This window comes from Penaeus japonicus, unplaced genomic scaffold, assembly GCF_977035675.1.
Source record: "Penaeus japonicus unplaced genomic scaffold, GWHDUDI00000001_assembly GWHDUDI00000021, whole genome shotgun sequence".
Taxonomy (NCBI): domain Eukaryota; kingdom Metazoa; phylum Arthropoda; class Malacostraca; order Decapoda; family Penaeidae; genus Penaeus; species Penaeus japonicus.
This window is the reverse complement of record NW_028234423.1, coordinates 17780215-17793263: the sequence shown is the minus strand read 5'-3', so window position 1 is coordinate 17793263 and position 13049 is coordinate 17780215. Positions and strand designations below refer to the sequence as shown.

General features: G+C 37.7%; 1 protein-coding gene across 2 annotated transcripts in view; it reads left to right on the top strand.

Annotated features, from left to right (window-relative positions):
- The window catches only part of Gapvd1 (GTPase activating protein and VPS9 domains 1), a 19062-nt gene extending 6353 nt beyond the window's left edge, over positions 1-12709 (top strand). Inside the window, exons 4-21 of one of the 2 annotated variants that reach the window (XM_043009989.2) lie at positions 138-322; positions 616-733; positions 913-1124; positions 1994-2228; positions 2404-2493; positions 2684-2842; positions 3298-3470; positions 3640-3874; positions 5503-5706; positions 5885-7551; positions 7713-7889; positions 8068-8200; positions 8384-8499; positions 8652-8863; positions 8978-9092; positions 9301-9373; positions 9867-10064; positions 10288-12709. In XM_043009989.2, coding sequence (XP_042865923.2) covers positions 138-322; positions 616-733; positions 913-1124; positions 1994-2228; positions 2404-2493; positions 2684-2842; positions 3298-3470; positions 3640-3874; positions 5503-5706; positions 5885-7551; positions 7713-7889; positions 8068-8200; positions 8384-8499; positions 8652-8863; positions 8978-9092; positions 9301-9373; positions 9867-10064; positions 10288-10428 — 4443 coding nt within the window. In that variant the 3' untranslated portion in view covers positions 10429-12709. Of the gene's footprint in view, positions 1-137; positions 323-615; positions 734-912; positions 1125-1993; positions 2229-2403; positions 2494-2683; positions 2843-3297; positions 3471-3639; positions 3875-5481; positions 5707-5884; positions 7552-7712; positions 7890-8067; positions 8201-8383; positions 8500-8651; positions 8864-8977; positions 9093-9300; positions 9374-9866; positions 10065-10287 lie in introns of both variants that reach the window. The other variant, XM_043009988.2, reaches the window with a different exon arrangement.
- The last annotated feature ends 340 nt before the right edge of the window (positions 12710-13049 follow it).

Genomic DNA, 13049 nt, shown 5'->3' with positions numbered 1-13049 from the left:
AAATTCCATGGTAAATCATGGTGATTCTTTAGTAATATTCACATAGAAATATTTAGTACTGGAAATATTCCTGGTATTGGGTGATCAGGATATGATATATATATAAATGTCTATTTTATCTTTCTTTCTTTTTTCAGGAATCCCTATACGGAGACCTATTGTCAAGTTTGCGTGATAATCCAAGGCTGGTTGCAAAATGTCTGGTTTTGGGAGAGAACCAGAACCAGGAGGCCATGCAGGTAGCCGCGGGAACCATGTTCTCGTCGGTGTATGGCAACTGCCTCCTGCCAGATGATGAAACATTAGTACTAAATTTGCTGAAGTAAGATTGGCCTATGATTTTTTTTTCCCCATAATTGCTGCATTTTCTATTTCTGTTTTCTTTTTCTTTTTTTCTCATGCCTCATGCCTTGCAGATCAGTTTTCTGAGATAAACTGGTGCAGTATTAAATACAGTAATAAAAGCTGATTACTGATTTTTTAAAACTGAATCATTGCTTGAATAAGTGCTTTTTAAATATCTGATTGGAAAAGTTTCCTCAAGGTAGGATTTTACTTTTCAGATGAAAATTTCCAATTCCAGCTTTTATGCCTTATTTCTGAAATTGCACACAGACATTTGATGGAGCTACAGCTTGCCGTCTCAGAGACTCCTCGACGTTTGCTGCGACGTGGGTCCTGTGCATTCAGCCAAATCTATCGTTCATATGTAGACACGCTTCCTCAGGCCAAGGTATCAGGAATGTTATGTCAGGGACTCAGAAATGGATATCTTAGTAATATAAACTATGCCAACTTGTCTTATAGAGGATGACTTTCATTCCATACAATGTGTTAAGACGTGAAAGTGCATTCCCAAGCATGAATAGCAATCATAGGCAGTGACCGTAATGGAACTCTTGACTTTGGCAGGTATTTCTAACAGCAGCATTACACCAGCCAATCATGCAGCTCCTGATGGAAGATGAACTGTTTCTCGACATTGACCCCGCTAAGGCTGCGGTTCGCTTCCCACCCGAGGAGCGGCTTAGAAGGTTTGGTCAAGAAGGCACACCCGAGTACACGGCTGCTCTTGCTAAATACCGAGCCTGGACTATTGCCAAGCTTGTCAAAATTGCAAACAGGTATAATGAATTAATCATTATTGATAAATTTTGCACTGTTTAATCTAGCATGCAACCAAGCAACATCAGACCTTTATACAAAGGGGAAATGCATTTCAAAAATGCTTCTGATGTCTTGTTTATGTCAGTTTGATGTTAGAGGATTTGACTTGTTCATTGTTTAAACACCAGTTGATTAAAGAAATAACTAATTTATACTAATATATCTAAAGCTAGTTAGAAGTAAATTCCATGCACATCTGTTTTTGAAGCCTATGTAGTAAGTGCATGGTATCATTGTCAAGGACTCTGTTTAGGAAACGGTTTGATACCAAAATATCAGTGGTTTTCTAATTTTCCTTGTGACAGGAATGTGTTGTGATGGAGGGTTTTATATGTTAAAAAAAAGGTTATATCACACACACGGACATGTACACGCACACACACACACACACACACACACACACACACACACACACACACACACACACACACACACACACACACACACACACACACACACACACACACACAAAACAAATGAGAGAAAATGAGTGAGTGAATAACAGTTGTAAACAGTAAAAAAAAAGGAATCTTACTTATTAGTCATCTTGAGATTATTTGTCATCTTGAGATACCTCCAGGAATGTTCAATAAATGCACATTGCACCAATGTTTTCTGCATGAATGTTAGTCTGGAATGTTGGCATAGATGATAGGAATGTACACAGTTAAGGACCAAAGTAGCATGGCTTGAATGAATATATGTACATTATCTATATGACACTGAGTTATATATATTCAGAAACAATGGCTACCTTTTAGAAGTGTTCAGATAAGAATGAAAGTTCCTTGAGGTGAAGCAATGATGACCCAAGTCCCACCCCCAGGTTCATGGAGAGCATTAAGGAAGCGATGAACTGCTTCCCACCCCAGTTGTCTTGGCTTGTAAGAGTGCTGTACGACGTGCTCCTAACTGCCAAGAGAGCCGACACCAGAGAGGTCAGCGCGATCTGTGTGGATTTGGTCTTTGCATTGTTTCTCTGCCCAGCTCTCATCTCGCCTGAGCCCCACGGAATCTGTGATGCACCGATCTCCCACATTTCCAGGTTTAATCTCATTCAGGTCAGTTGCATTTAGGTACTAACTTTCCTGCCACCTTAAATGGCTTATTGAGTAAGAGTCCAGGATGCACTTAATGATCTCATTGTTCATAGAAATTGGTTTGCATTTCTATTATTTATGTATATTTTTTTTCATATATATATCTTAGCATCTTTCTTTTATTTTTGCAATGCAGGTTGCTCAGATACTACAGGTGCTGGCAATGAGTCGCTGGGAAACGCCAGATAGCAGACTCTCGGATCTGTACTCAAACTTTGACAAAGAGGTGAGTCTCTTGCTTTTCACTTAAATGTTGCCACCGATGTTGGAGGCAGGGAGAGGAAAAAATTATATGAACTTCAAGGAGTTTAGGTAATCATTATCATCAAAATCTGAATACGCAACAAAAATGTGATTTTCAAATACTGACTTTCGTGTATTTCTTGATAACAACTCTACATCTATAATGTCCACAGGTCATATCAGGTGTTGTGGACAGCATTGTGGAAGGGGGAGGATCAGAGGCACCTCCACCAGGTATCTCTTGCCTCAACAGCCCCCTGAGTACCTTAGTCCGGTCATCAATACTGATCCCGGAGCCTCGTCTACATTCAATTGTCTCATTCCTTTTTAGTGTAAGTTGATTGTCGGTCATTTAGAACTAACAGGTAGTTAGTATTTATGTATTAATTCATTAGATGTGTTTATTTGTTATATTTATATTGGAATCCATTTTTATTTTGTAAGTTATTAACAGCTCTCCAATTTATCTGAATAGATTACAGTAAATATAGAAATATATAATTCAGATGTACATTTATGCTGCCTAATCCAAGATATAACTAATGGTTACAAATAACCTAAACATGTATGCTAGTTATGTATTTATGACAGTTTCATATAAATCTACATGGTTTTGTCAATAGGATATGCCATAGATATAGTCTTTATTTTCAGTTTCTGTTAATCTTTATTTTCTTATTTCTGCATCCCCTTTTTTCTATTATTTTCGCAATACTTTTAATGTGAGGGTAAGTGTATGAGGAATACTTAAGTGATATCCAATTTCATGAGATAAAACTATTTTCAGATACTTGGTGAATTACCCGATGATGATATTATACGCAAAGAACTGGAAGTAGCCATTGGCCGGTTGAAGCCGAGCCACATCACTCCTCCTCCCACTGCTTCACAGTCTGGGGTCCCCTTGGCCAGCTCAGCCACACCCAAGAAAAATCTGCTGGGAAGAGTAAAATCTAATAGGTAAGTTTGTGTGTGTGTGTGTATTTGCTCAATATTTGGTATCTGTGTCTGTATGTCTTCTGTAAGGTTGATCTTTGAAAGCGTCTTAAAAGAAATACATTATTAAAGTATATTTTGAATTCATTTTCCACACTCATTAGTGGCAATTTGTTTGGATTTTTCTCTACAGGAATAGATCAAGCAAGAGTGCAAGTGAGGGCAGTGGGGACTCTGATTCCATAGGATCAGCACAGGACTCCACTGCCGGTTCTAGTCAGCTCCCCGCTCAAGGCAGCATTGATGAGGGTGAGGTGATGCCTGCCTCTCTCGATTATGACACTGTCCTCGTGATATCCCTCAACGTCTCCAGCCCGCCTGAGTGCCCAGGCCTCATGTCAGAGGAAAAGGTCCTCTCGACACTGCAGGTAATTATTTTAGATTCAAGTTACGGCAGGAATGGCACAATCTACTGTGAGAATGTCTTCATGGTAACCTTGGGTCTTCTCAAAGATAACCTTGCTTTATCAATTTATAAATAATTGATAATTTTTTGCATATCTTTAACTGTCTGTTAGGCAAAAACATTCATGATGAACAAATAGATAATAAAGTTTGGACTGATATTTAGGAATGTTACTTTTCTTTCTTTCTGAGGATCATTTTCTTCCCATGGTTTAGTTTCAATTATAACATAATATTTATATACTCTGGACATTTAAGTTAATTTTTGGGCAGCATCAGTCTCTTGTCAGAATATGTACCAAAATTGCTTATTAAAGAGAAAATTCTAAAATCCACATAACTAATTTGTTGTCTTTGAAAAAATTATGTGATGTTAATGTGGTACAAGGAGTTATCACTTTAAACATTTCTTTATAGATGGGATTCCCTCACTGTTTACAATACTTATATATATTTTCATGCTGTCAAGTTGTATGGAAAGAGGCATTAATATTTCCAATGATTTAAGATGCGTGTGATGAGTTTTCATTTAGGTCAAAACCTCAATAAAGTTGGAGTGCTTAGTTGCTGCTTGACTACTATAGTTTATTTATTCAGATCTATCCACTGATCCTATTACTACATATGATTGACTGGAAATCAATGCCTGATATTGTTCATTATTTGTGATAGATATTCAAACTATTCAATAATTCAGTAATACATTTGAATATATAGATACACAAAGAACTCTTACATATTTGCATATAAATCCAAATCATGCCAGTTTGCACTGATAATGTGCTATGTATATACGCGTAAGACAATCTTGTACCATAGACTTGTCTTTGGTACAAATGAACAGTGGCCTTTGAATGATTGATTTTTCTCTCATTTCAGTTATGTAAGTACGAATAAAAAGTTTTGGATAATTTAATCTATATAAATTACTTGGATTATATTCAAAGTAACATTAATTTTGTCAACAAAGCTGACATCCTGACGTAGCAAACATCAATTGTATTCTCTCACCTTCCTGGCACTATGTTGTGGTTAAAATGCAGCCTTACAGTAGCATTATTTCATGTTATTTCAAATATTACCCATGTAATTTACATGGAGTAAAATATCTTTTTATGTGCACTTACTCATCCAGAGGTCTTTTTGTTTACCTGTAATTAGAGAAAGAATTATTATCAAAAGGCCGTTGTTCATTTGTATACTATCAGACAAGAGTCTTTGGTAAAAGTTTGTATTTTGTGTGCTTGCAGTGTATATACATACAAATCAGAGTTTTTAGATTTTTTATATTAATGTGTTAGGGTCCTTTATAATTGTGTATCAGATATATTACTGAAATAAAAGTTCATATATTTATCAGAGATAACTAACATTATGAGAAATAGATTTTCAGCCAATCATGAGCCGGTAATGCACAGTTGCCCCATATCACAAAATCTTATACTATCCATTAGACAGATCAAAATAAATAGACTGTGGTGTCCTAACTCTTTATTTTTATTTGATTTTGACTATTTTCCTGTGTTCAAAAATTTATTTACTTAAGGTTAAATCTCCTAAATGAGCACAGGTTTCTGGCCCACCCCTCCAGGCAACCAAACCTACCTCCCGCGTCCGGATGAATGTGGAAGATGACGCGGATGGAGGCGGAGGAGAGGCCACCATCGAGAAGCGGACACGATTTTCCCTCTCTCATGATGAAGGATCCATTGGCAACACTTCTGACAATTTGGAGGCCATCAGCGAAGCTGCCAGCAACCACAGTGTGGCTTCCAGTCTTGATGATGTGGAGCAGGTATTTGGAATAGGGGTGTTAATGGGAGTCAGCTCTCTGAAAGTTTTCTTTTGATGCATTTGAACATGTGTTTGGTACTTTTTTCCTTTTCTTTCTGTTTGATAAATTAATTTCAAGTATTCTGTCTTGCTAATTGAAATGGATAGTTGATAAAAGACTTCTTGGTTGTCTAATTTAGGAGGATCAGCCTGACAATCTGTCAGATATGGTGTCTGCCAATGTCTCTGGACGAGGAACACCAAACGTGTCTGGCCGCGATACTCCTTCCTCCCAGGTAACGGAAGGGGAGGAAGTTGGACTCAGAGGTGGAGCAGAGAATCACCCTCCAGCGGCCAACATCCCAGTGACAGTCCCTAAACCAGCAAGAGCAGACATCGAGGAAAAGTTTGGGAGGTTTGAAATTAAACCTCTCATAGGGGGAGATGAAACGGTATCGCTCGTGTCAGACACATGGAGCACCGATGTGTTGGCTAGTGATTCTGAGACCATTGAGGCAGCTGATAGGGCAGACCGTGGGGACCAGTTCCACGATCAGTTGCTTAATCGCCATTTAGCAGAACTCGACAGGATGCAGGGAGACTACCTCAGTGGAGATGCAGCTGGAGAGACCTTTGAGACGGCCTCAGAGGCATGGAGCACTGATGTCCTGGCCTCAGACTCAGAAAGGATGACTGAGTTTGACACAGATGATGCTCAGAGTGTGGCTCGATCAGACGACACTGGACGATCAGAAGTAGAGGTTGAACTTGGTGGGAGTGACTTACTTAGGCCAGAACCTTTGAACCAGCAGGAGGATAACATCACGCCACGGGCACAGGGATCACGCTCCCCTGTGGAGGGAGCGTTTGGTGGGAGCACCAGTAGTGGTATTTTAAAGCCCATGCCTGTTTTGCCTCCGTCACTAGGATTGGAATCTGGAACCAGCACACCCAGTGGCATCCTGAAACCCATACCCATAATTCAGAATAGAGCAGGAAGACCTGCAACACCACCAAGGGTAGAATTCCAACCAATTCACCATGCAGAAGAGGACATTGATCGGCTAGAGTCAGAAGAGCAAGAAGGTGAAATGTCTCAGGCAGAGCAGGAAATTGCTTCAGCTACACAGAGTCTGGGACGCCTAAGCCTAAACCTGTCAACATTACCAAATAATGGCATTGTCTCTGGAGACCAACACCTGCTGTTGAACACCTTCATTGGGGAGAGTAGCAGAACTGCAACAACTGCCCCTCTTATAGACTTAGGAAGTAGTGGTGAGAGCAACCACATGGTTGCTCCAGTGGTAGTCCATCCTCACCACAAGCTTGTGTCTAGTGATCGAGGCTCAGGGGAGGACAGCAGTCTACACCTGAGCACCACCAGCTTAGCCTCATCAAGCAGCTCAGGTTCAGATGTGGTTGGGGGCTCAGGTAAAATTAGGTCGGCTTCCAATGCTAGTTCAGGCCCAACCACAGATTCAGTAGACACCCCCGAACCTGTTGCCCCACCTGTCAGCATGGCAGCCACAGGAGCTATACCAAAAAGCATTAGTTTTGACAAGACTGCTGAACGAGGTGATCGTGATTCTATAGAGGGAGATGCAAAGCACAAGCGAGGCTTTTTTAAAAACTTTAAGTTGCCTGGGTTCAAGGGGCGTCGCAAGCCAGGCACTCGCTCGGGTGATGATGCGTCTTTCATGCGCACAGGATTGGCTGGACAGGAAATTAACATGAGAAGAACTCTCTCTGAAGATAATAGACCTCCAACCATTGAAGAAACAAGTGATGACATTCTAGCCAAGTATAGGAAGAAGCCAGAAGTAGACACAACTGAAACTGATGGAATATCTAGTGTGGATCATAATTTGTGAGTACACATAATTTTATATTTTCCTTTTTTTTTGAGGATTTGAGAGCAAATTTCATATTAAATTATTTTTCCTATTCATGTATGCAGCTGTAATTAAGCAATAGTGTGATTTCATTTAGAATACTTAAAATATATTTGGTGTCTTTCCATATTGGCAGGCAAGTGAATGACATTCCGAAGACAGAAGAGGATGAGCGTCTTTTCATTGATCCAAACAACATTGAGTCAAGTTACGCATTCACAGATGCCAAGAGAAAGTTGAGATTAGTTCTGAGTATTGCAGATTTCTCCATGTCCCCATATCTCCCAGAATTTGGTGCACCAACAGGTTCAGAGTGAGTGATCTGTCAATTTTTTTCTGTTTTAGTGATTACATAAAATTCTACTGTATCATGATATTAGATGTATGTAGGAACATGTAGATAGTTGTTCATATGGACCTTTCTTTATCTTTACTTTAGGTTTGTTTACTTCTTGTTTTCATGTTGATATTTATTTATATCTTCCTTATAGTGGGACGAGCCTAGACAGTGATGTACTGACATGGTTACGGTGCCAGCTGGCCGAGGCAACCAACCTCCACGATCGATCCTTGGTGGCTCAACTGCATGAAACAATTCGCTGTGTTCAGCTCTTTGATACTCAGGTACTGTGTAGGCATGTAAAAATACACTTGATTTCTTGCATATTTTATCAGTTTTATTTGTTGTCTTCATTTGATATCCCAAGACAGAACAGGATATTAGGGTTATAGTTTATGAATTTTGCCAGTTATGATTGCCAATTTTACTTGGTAAGAGAAATTATGGTGATGAAATTTTTGCTTCAGGGCCGTGAAAGGCTGGTCAGAAGTTTAACAGAGGACTATCGCAGCAGATCACCATATGTGGCATACCTTGTTCGCAGCAGACAGGGTATGCTGACTACCATTGCTCATCTTGATAAGTAAGTTGAACCTTCCCATTTTGATTTAGTAGCTATATTATATGCCATATATCAAAGTGCTTACATTTTGAAACAGACTATTTTAGGTTTTGTCTGTAGGTGTACATGGATTGTCATGGTATTTTCTGAATGAGTCCTTTCCCTCCCATCAGACTCCTTGCAAGAATAGATGCTGACACTGAAGTCGTCATGTCATCTATAGTTGGAGTGTGCGTGAGAATGTTCCTTGAGCGTCGGGAACAGAACTTGAGTCGCTTCACACATGAATTTACAGTGTTGACTGTACCAGATGAAAAGGTTCAGCTGGTTGAAAATTTCCTGTCACAACTCTATAGCGAACTGGAGCGAGACCCAATGTGGATAAGTAAGTCAAAACTTTGCTCTCAGAATTTTGATGGTGATACATATTGAAGAGGGAGTAAGATGTCTTTATCTGAACTATTCCTTACATCTAAGCCAAAATATAATTGGTCAACAGGTAGCACCAACGACCAGCTAAATGCAGCGCGATTAGCCTTGGAAAGAGTGGTCATGTCTCACATCTACATCCATGCTCTCTATCCTAATGGGGACGGAGATGTGTCTCGTGATCAGTGAGTCGCAAATGTTTTGTCTCATTTTAAAAACCTTAAGGAGATTCCAGTTTGAAGACTGGAATTTTGTCCAAGTTGCATGAAGCCTGACATTTAAAATTCAATAAGAGAAGGTGATATATGTGATTTAGTGCTGTTACCAATGAAGGGGAGGATTACAACAAAAGAGAAAACCTGTATTGTGTTCCTAATAGAGTGTTCATTACAGGGTTCTTCATGAACACATGAAGAAGTTGTCTGCCGTCATTACTCCAGCTCACAAAGATTTAAGAATACCCAAGGTAAGAAACAAAGTGAACATGCCCTGCAACTCCAGTAACATACCGTGTCTATGTTTTAAGGAATTCCCAAGGATATAAACTAGGTTAAACATTCTTTGCAATGCAGGTAGCAATTATTGTTATTATGATTTTTTTAAGGTGGTCCCTCTGCAACAATAAGTATTGGTCTCTTGTTTTCTATTTAGAGAACATTTTTGTTTGTTTGTTCATATGTAAAGAGTTTTATATCTACAAGAAGCCATTAGGTAGAATCTTCAAAGAAGTTCAGCCCATGTTCCATTTAGAGAGACTGAGTCATAATTGTAATGAAATAACATAGCTTGTTTGCACATCCCAAGTGTCTAAAAAGTAGCCATTATATTTTTGGTTGATATGATTCAAAACAGAAGCAAATTCTGAAATTCATTGCACCAAAATATCAAATCAAAATTTAATCGCAAAACAAATTTCAACATCATTAAAAGCAGTGACCTCACTTTCAACCTTTCAACAGCTATACCAGTACGAGTGTCCTTGGCCAAGCGCGCAGGCTGAAATAATCTGCATAAGCGCATACAAGACTGCAGGTGATAAGCTCCAGTGCGTGGTGAGGGCTTCCCAGACCATTATGAACTTGCTTTCCTTAGCGCATGAACAGTCTGTTCCTGCTGCAGATGACTTTATGCCAGTCCTTGTATATGTCCTCATAAAAGTAAGTATGGATTTCTTTTTCCTGATTCTTTAGGTCCTTATGTTTTGCTATATCTGATTTCATGTTATAATAATGAGTGAATGTAAAGTAGTCTGCTTTATTTAATGGAACATCTGAACTTGATTTGAATTTTTATTCACATGATATGAGTCCATATTGTGCATCTGTAAAGTAACCAGTTTGAATGGGTGCAACATCTTAATTCTCTTATTATTTAACACAGGCAAACCCACCAGCACTTTTATCAACGGCACAGTATGTTAATTTATTCTTTGAGCAACGGTTGAAGGGAGAGGATCAGTATTGGTGGACACAGTTCTGTGCTGCCATTGAATTCATCAAGACGATGGACTACACACTCTGACCTGTTGACTACATCTTCAGACTAAGATATTGTACATGTCACTAATACCAAATAATTCCTAGTGGATTATTATTATGATTATGATTATATAGTAAAGTACATCAAGCAGATTGCATCATTATATAGATGAATATATATATATATATATATATATATATATATATATATATATATATATATATATATATATATATATATATATATATATATATATATATATATATATATATATACACACACAATATACATATGAGGAAATTTGGAGTAGACAAAATAGAAAAGAAAGGACAGTGTTGTTTTAGATTAAAGGAAATCATGTCAAATCCTTATTTGTTTAATCAGATGAGACGTAACAGTGGAGGGGATACTTGAAGTGTCCTTTTGCTTTGTTTATGTTATAGTGAGATGCAATGATCTAGCTTCAGCATAATGGGAATTATTAATGGAATAATAATACCAGATATTACTCATATATAGAGTAAGGCAGTGTTTTTAAGATAAGCTAATGCTTGATGGCCGCATGTACAATTTCTGTTAATGGACTCAAAATGGAAAAGAAAGGAACAAATAGTTGACCTACTATTACGTCTTCATTCACCAGCTAAGGTCAGACACTCAAAATATCATTCACAAATATTATGACAAGTAACTTATAGGAGCTGAATGTTGCTTCATCAAGAGTGGTTATAGTCAGAGATTACCGAAACTACCATGACATACAATCTGGTATATGTCCTCATGAATCTTGTTACCATGGATTTGGTTCTTGGTAAGAATGGGTTTTGGTATTTGGGGCGTATATAGTCTTCGATGCATGACTTCTATACACTTGTCAGGAGATATTTTATTGGAGTAGTGAGATTAGTTACTTAGATCCAAATTCATTCTGATTAATGAAATTGCAGAGTTGACATTTTTCTTTTTGTTTATTTGGTCTTTGCCACATGTATTATAGGGAACACTAAATGTAAAATGACTAATGATCAAGTGAGTTGTCATCACTTTGATAAACGTTTGGTTATTCAAAGTTTTCAACCCCATATTGAGTCTTTCTTCTTTGTAGCAACTTCATATCTGTTAGGTTTCCTTCTGACACTGGCTGTTTTAATTAAACACTTTAGCCCTTCGTTAGCACTTTGATTCCAGAATGTGGTGGCATAACTTTGCTCCTCCTGGGGGAGCTGGATAGGCTGGTGAAATGGAGGTTAAGTAACGAGTAACCATTCTTAGAAGTGGGATTATCCAGCTACCTAGGAAGTTCACCATTTATTGATTTAAAAATCCTTCACTGAAGACAAACAAGTACACAGAGTAGGACACCCAGTGCTCTGATTCTTGTATGAAGCATCTCAAGGAGAATTGATAGGTTATACCAAAACTGTGAATGATAAGTAGATTCAGCCTTAATGATAGTGAGGAACTTTGTGCGGTGTTCTACTCTGCACACTTGTTTACGTGGAGGTGATCAGAGCTCTTCTTTAATAGTATGTTTAACAAATTCATAGTGCTCTTCCAAAGAATTTTTCTGTCGCATCTATTCATATAACTGAAATCACATCCATATCAAACCAAAAAATCTATTAAGATACTTTTTTATGCCTCATCAATATAAAATATATTTATAACATTGCTGCACTCTGATTTTTAGATGTAAATACTTGTTCAACCAGTGATCTATAGATATTTAGAAGTGCCAGACCTGAGCAATATAACTGCTAATGATACAAGTTTCTTGGAACTTTAACTTGCTGCATTTTTTCTCCTCTTTAACATATTTATTCACCTTAATCTAATATAGTGAGAAAGATTTAGATGATAGTTAACACTATATCCTGGCCATGGAAGTGGTCAATAGATATTATTTATGATCCTGCTCAAGTATTACTCAGATTTTCACATATGATTAGAAGCATAATGGATGATTATTGTCAGAGAATGTATTATTTTCAAGAGAGGACAGGAAAGAGACACTTCTTTATCCCTGTTTGGAAAGAGACTCAACGGTGGGGTGGTGAGGGAGGCTGTCAACTTACTTCATGAGCAGAAAAGTAGAAATACGTAGTTGCAAGCAAATTTTATGATATCAATATCACGCAAACCTTTCAAGTTGATAAATAATATCTGAGTTGCACTTCTATTTATATTCTTAGGTATTTAAAGCCTTAAGTATGATTGTGCATGCCATATTTCCTTCTCTTATGTTATTCTGAAGGAAATGGTTTTACAGTGTATTATTTTAAGCACAATGTTGGAAAAGAGAGAAAAAAAATGAATTAAAAAACTTATGGTACACGTGAAAATCTGGTGATCAGATCCTAAGCTATTTTCCTATAGAGATTGTTCATTATATTGAGGAACTATTATATTTTAGATTAGACATAAATACCATAGAGTAGGACTAGAGTTAGTAATTTATGTAGGATTGCTAAGTTCATTTATCAGTTGGAATATAGAAGTTCCTTGAAATGTGTCTCTTGATTACATTGATATTAGTCATTAAAGTTGGAATACATTCTCAAAAGTAGAATCCAGTATGTATTAAAGATTTGCTAAAAAGGCCTGAAAGCATGTCGTACTAGATTACTATTCAGTATTTTTATATGATTAGTGCCTTTGGCATT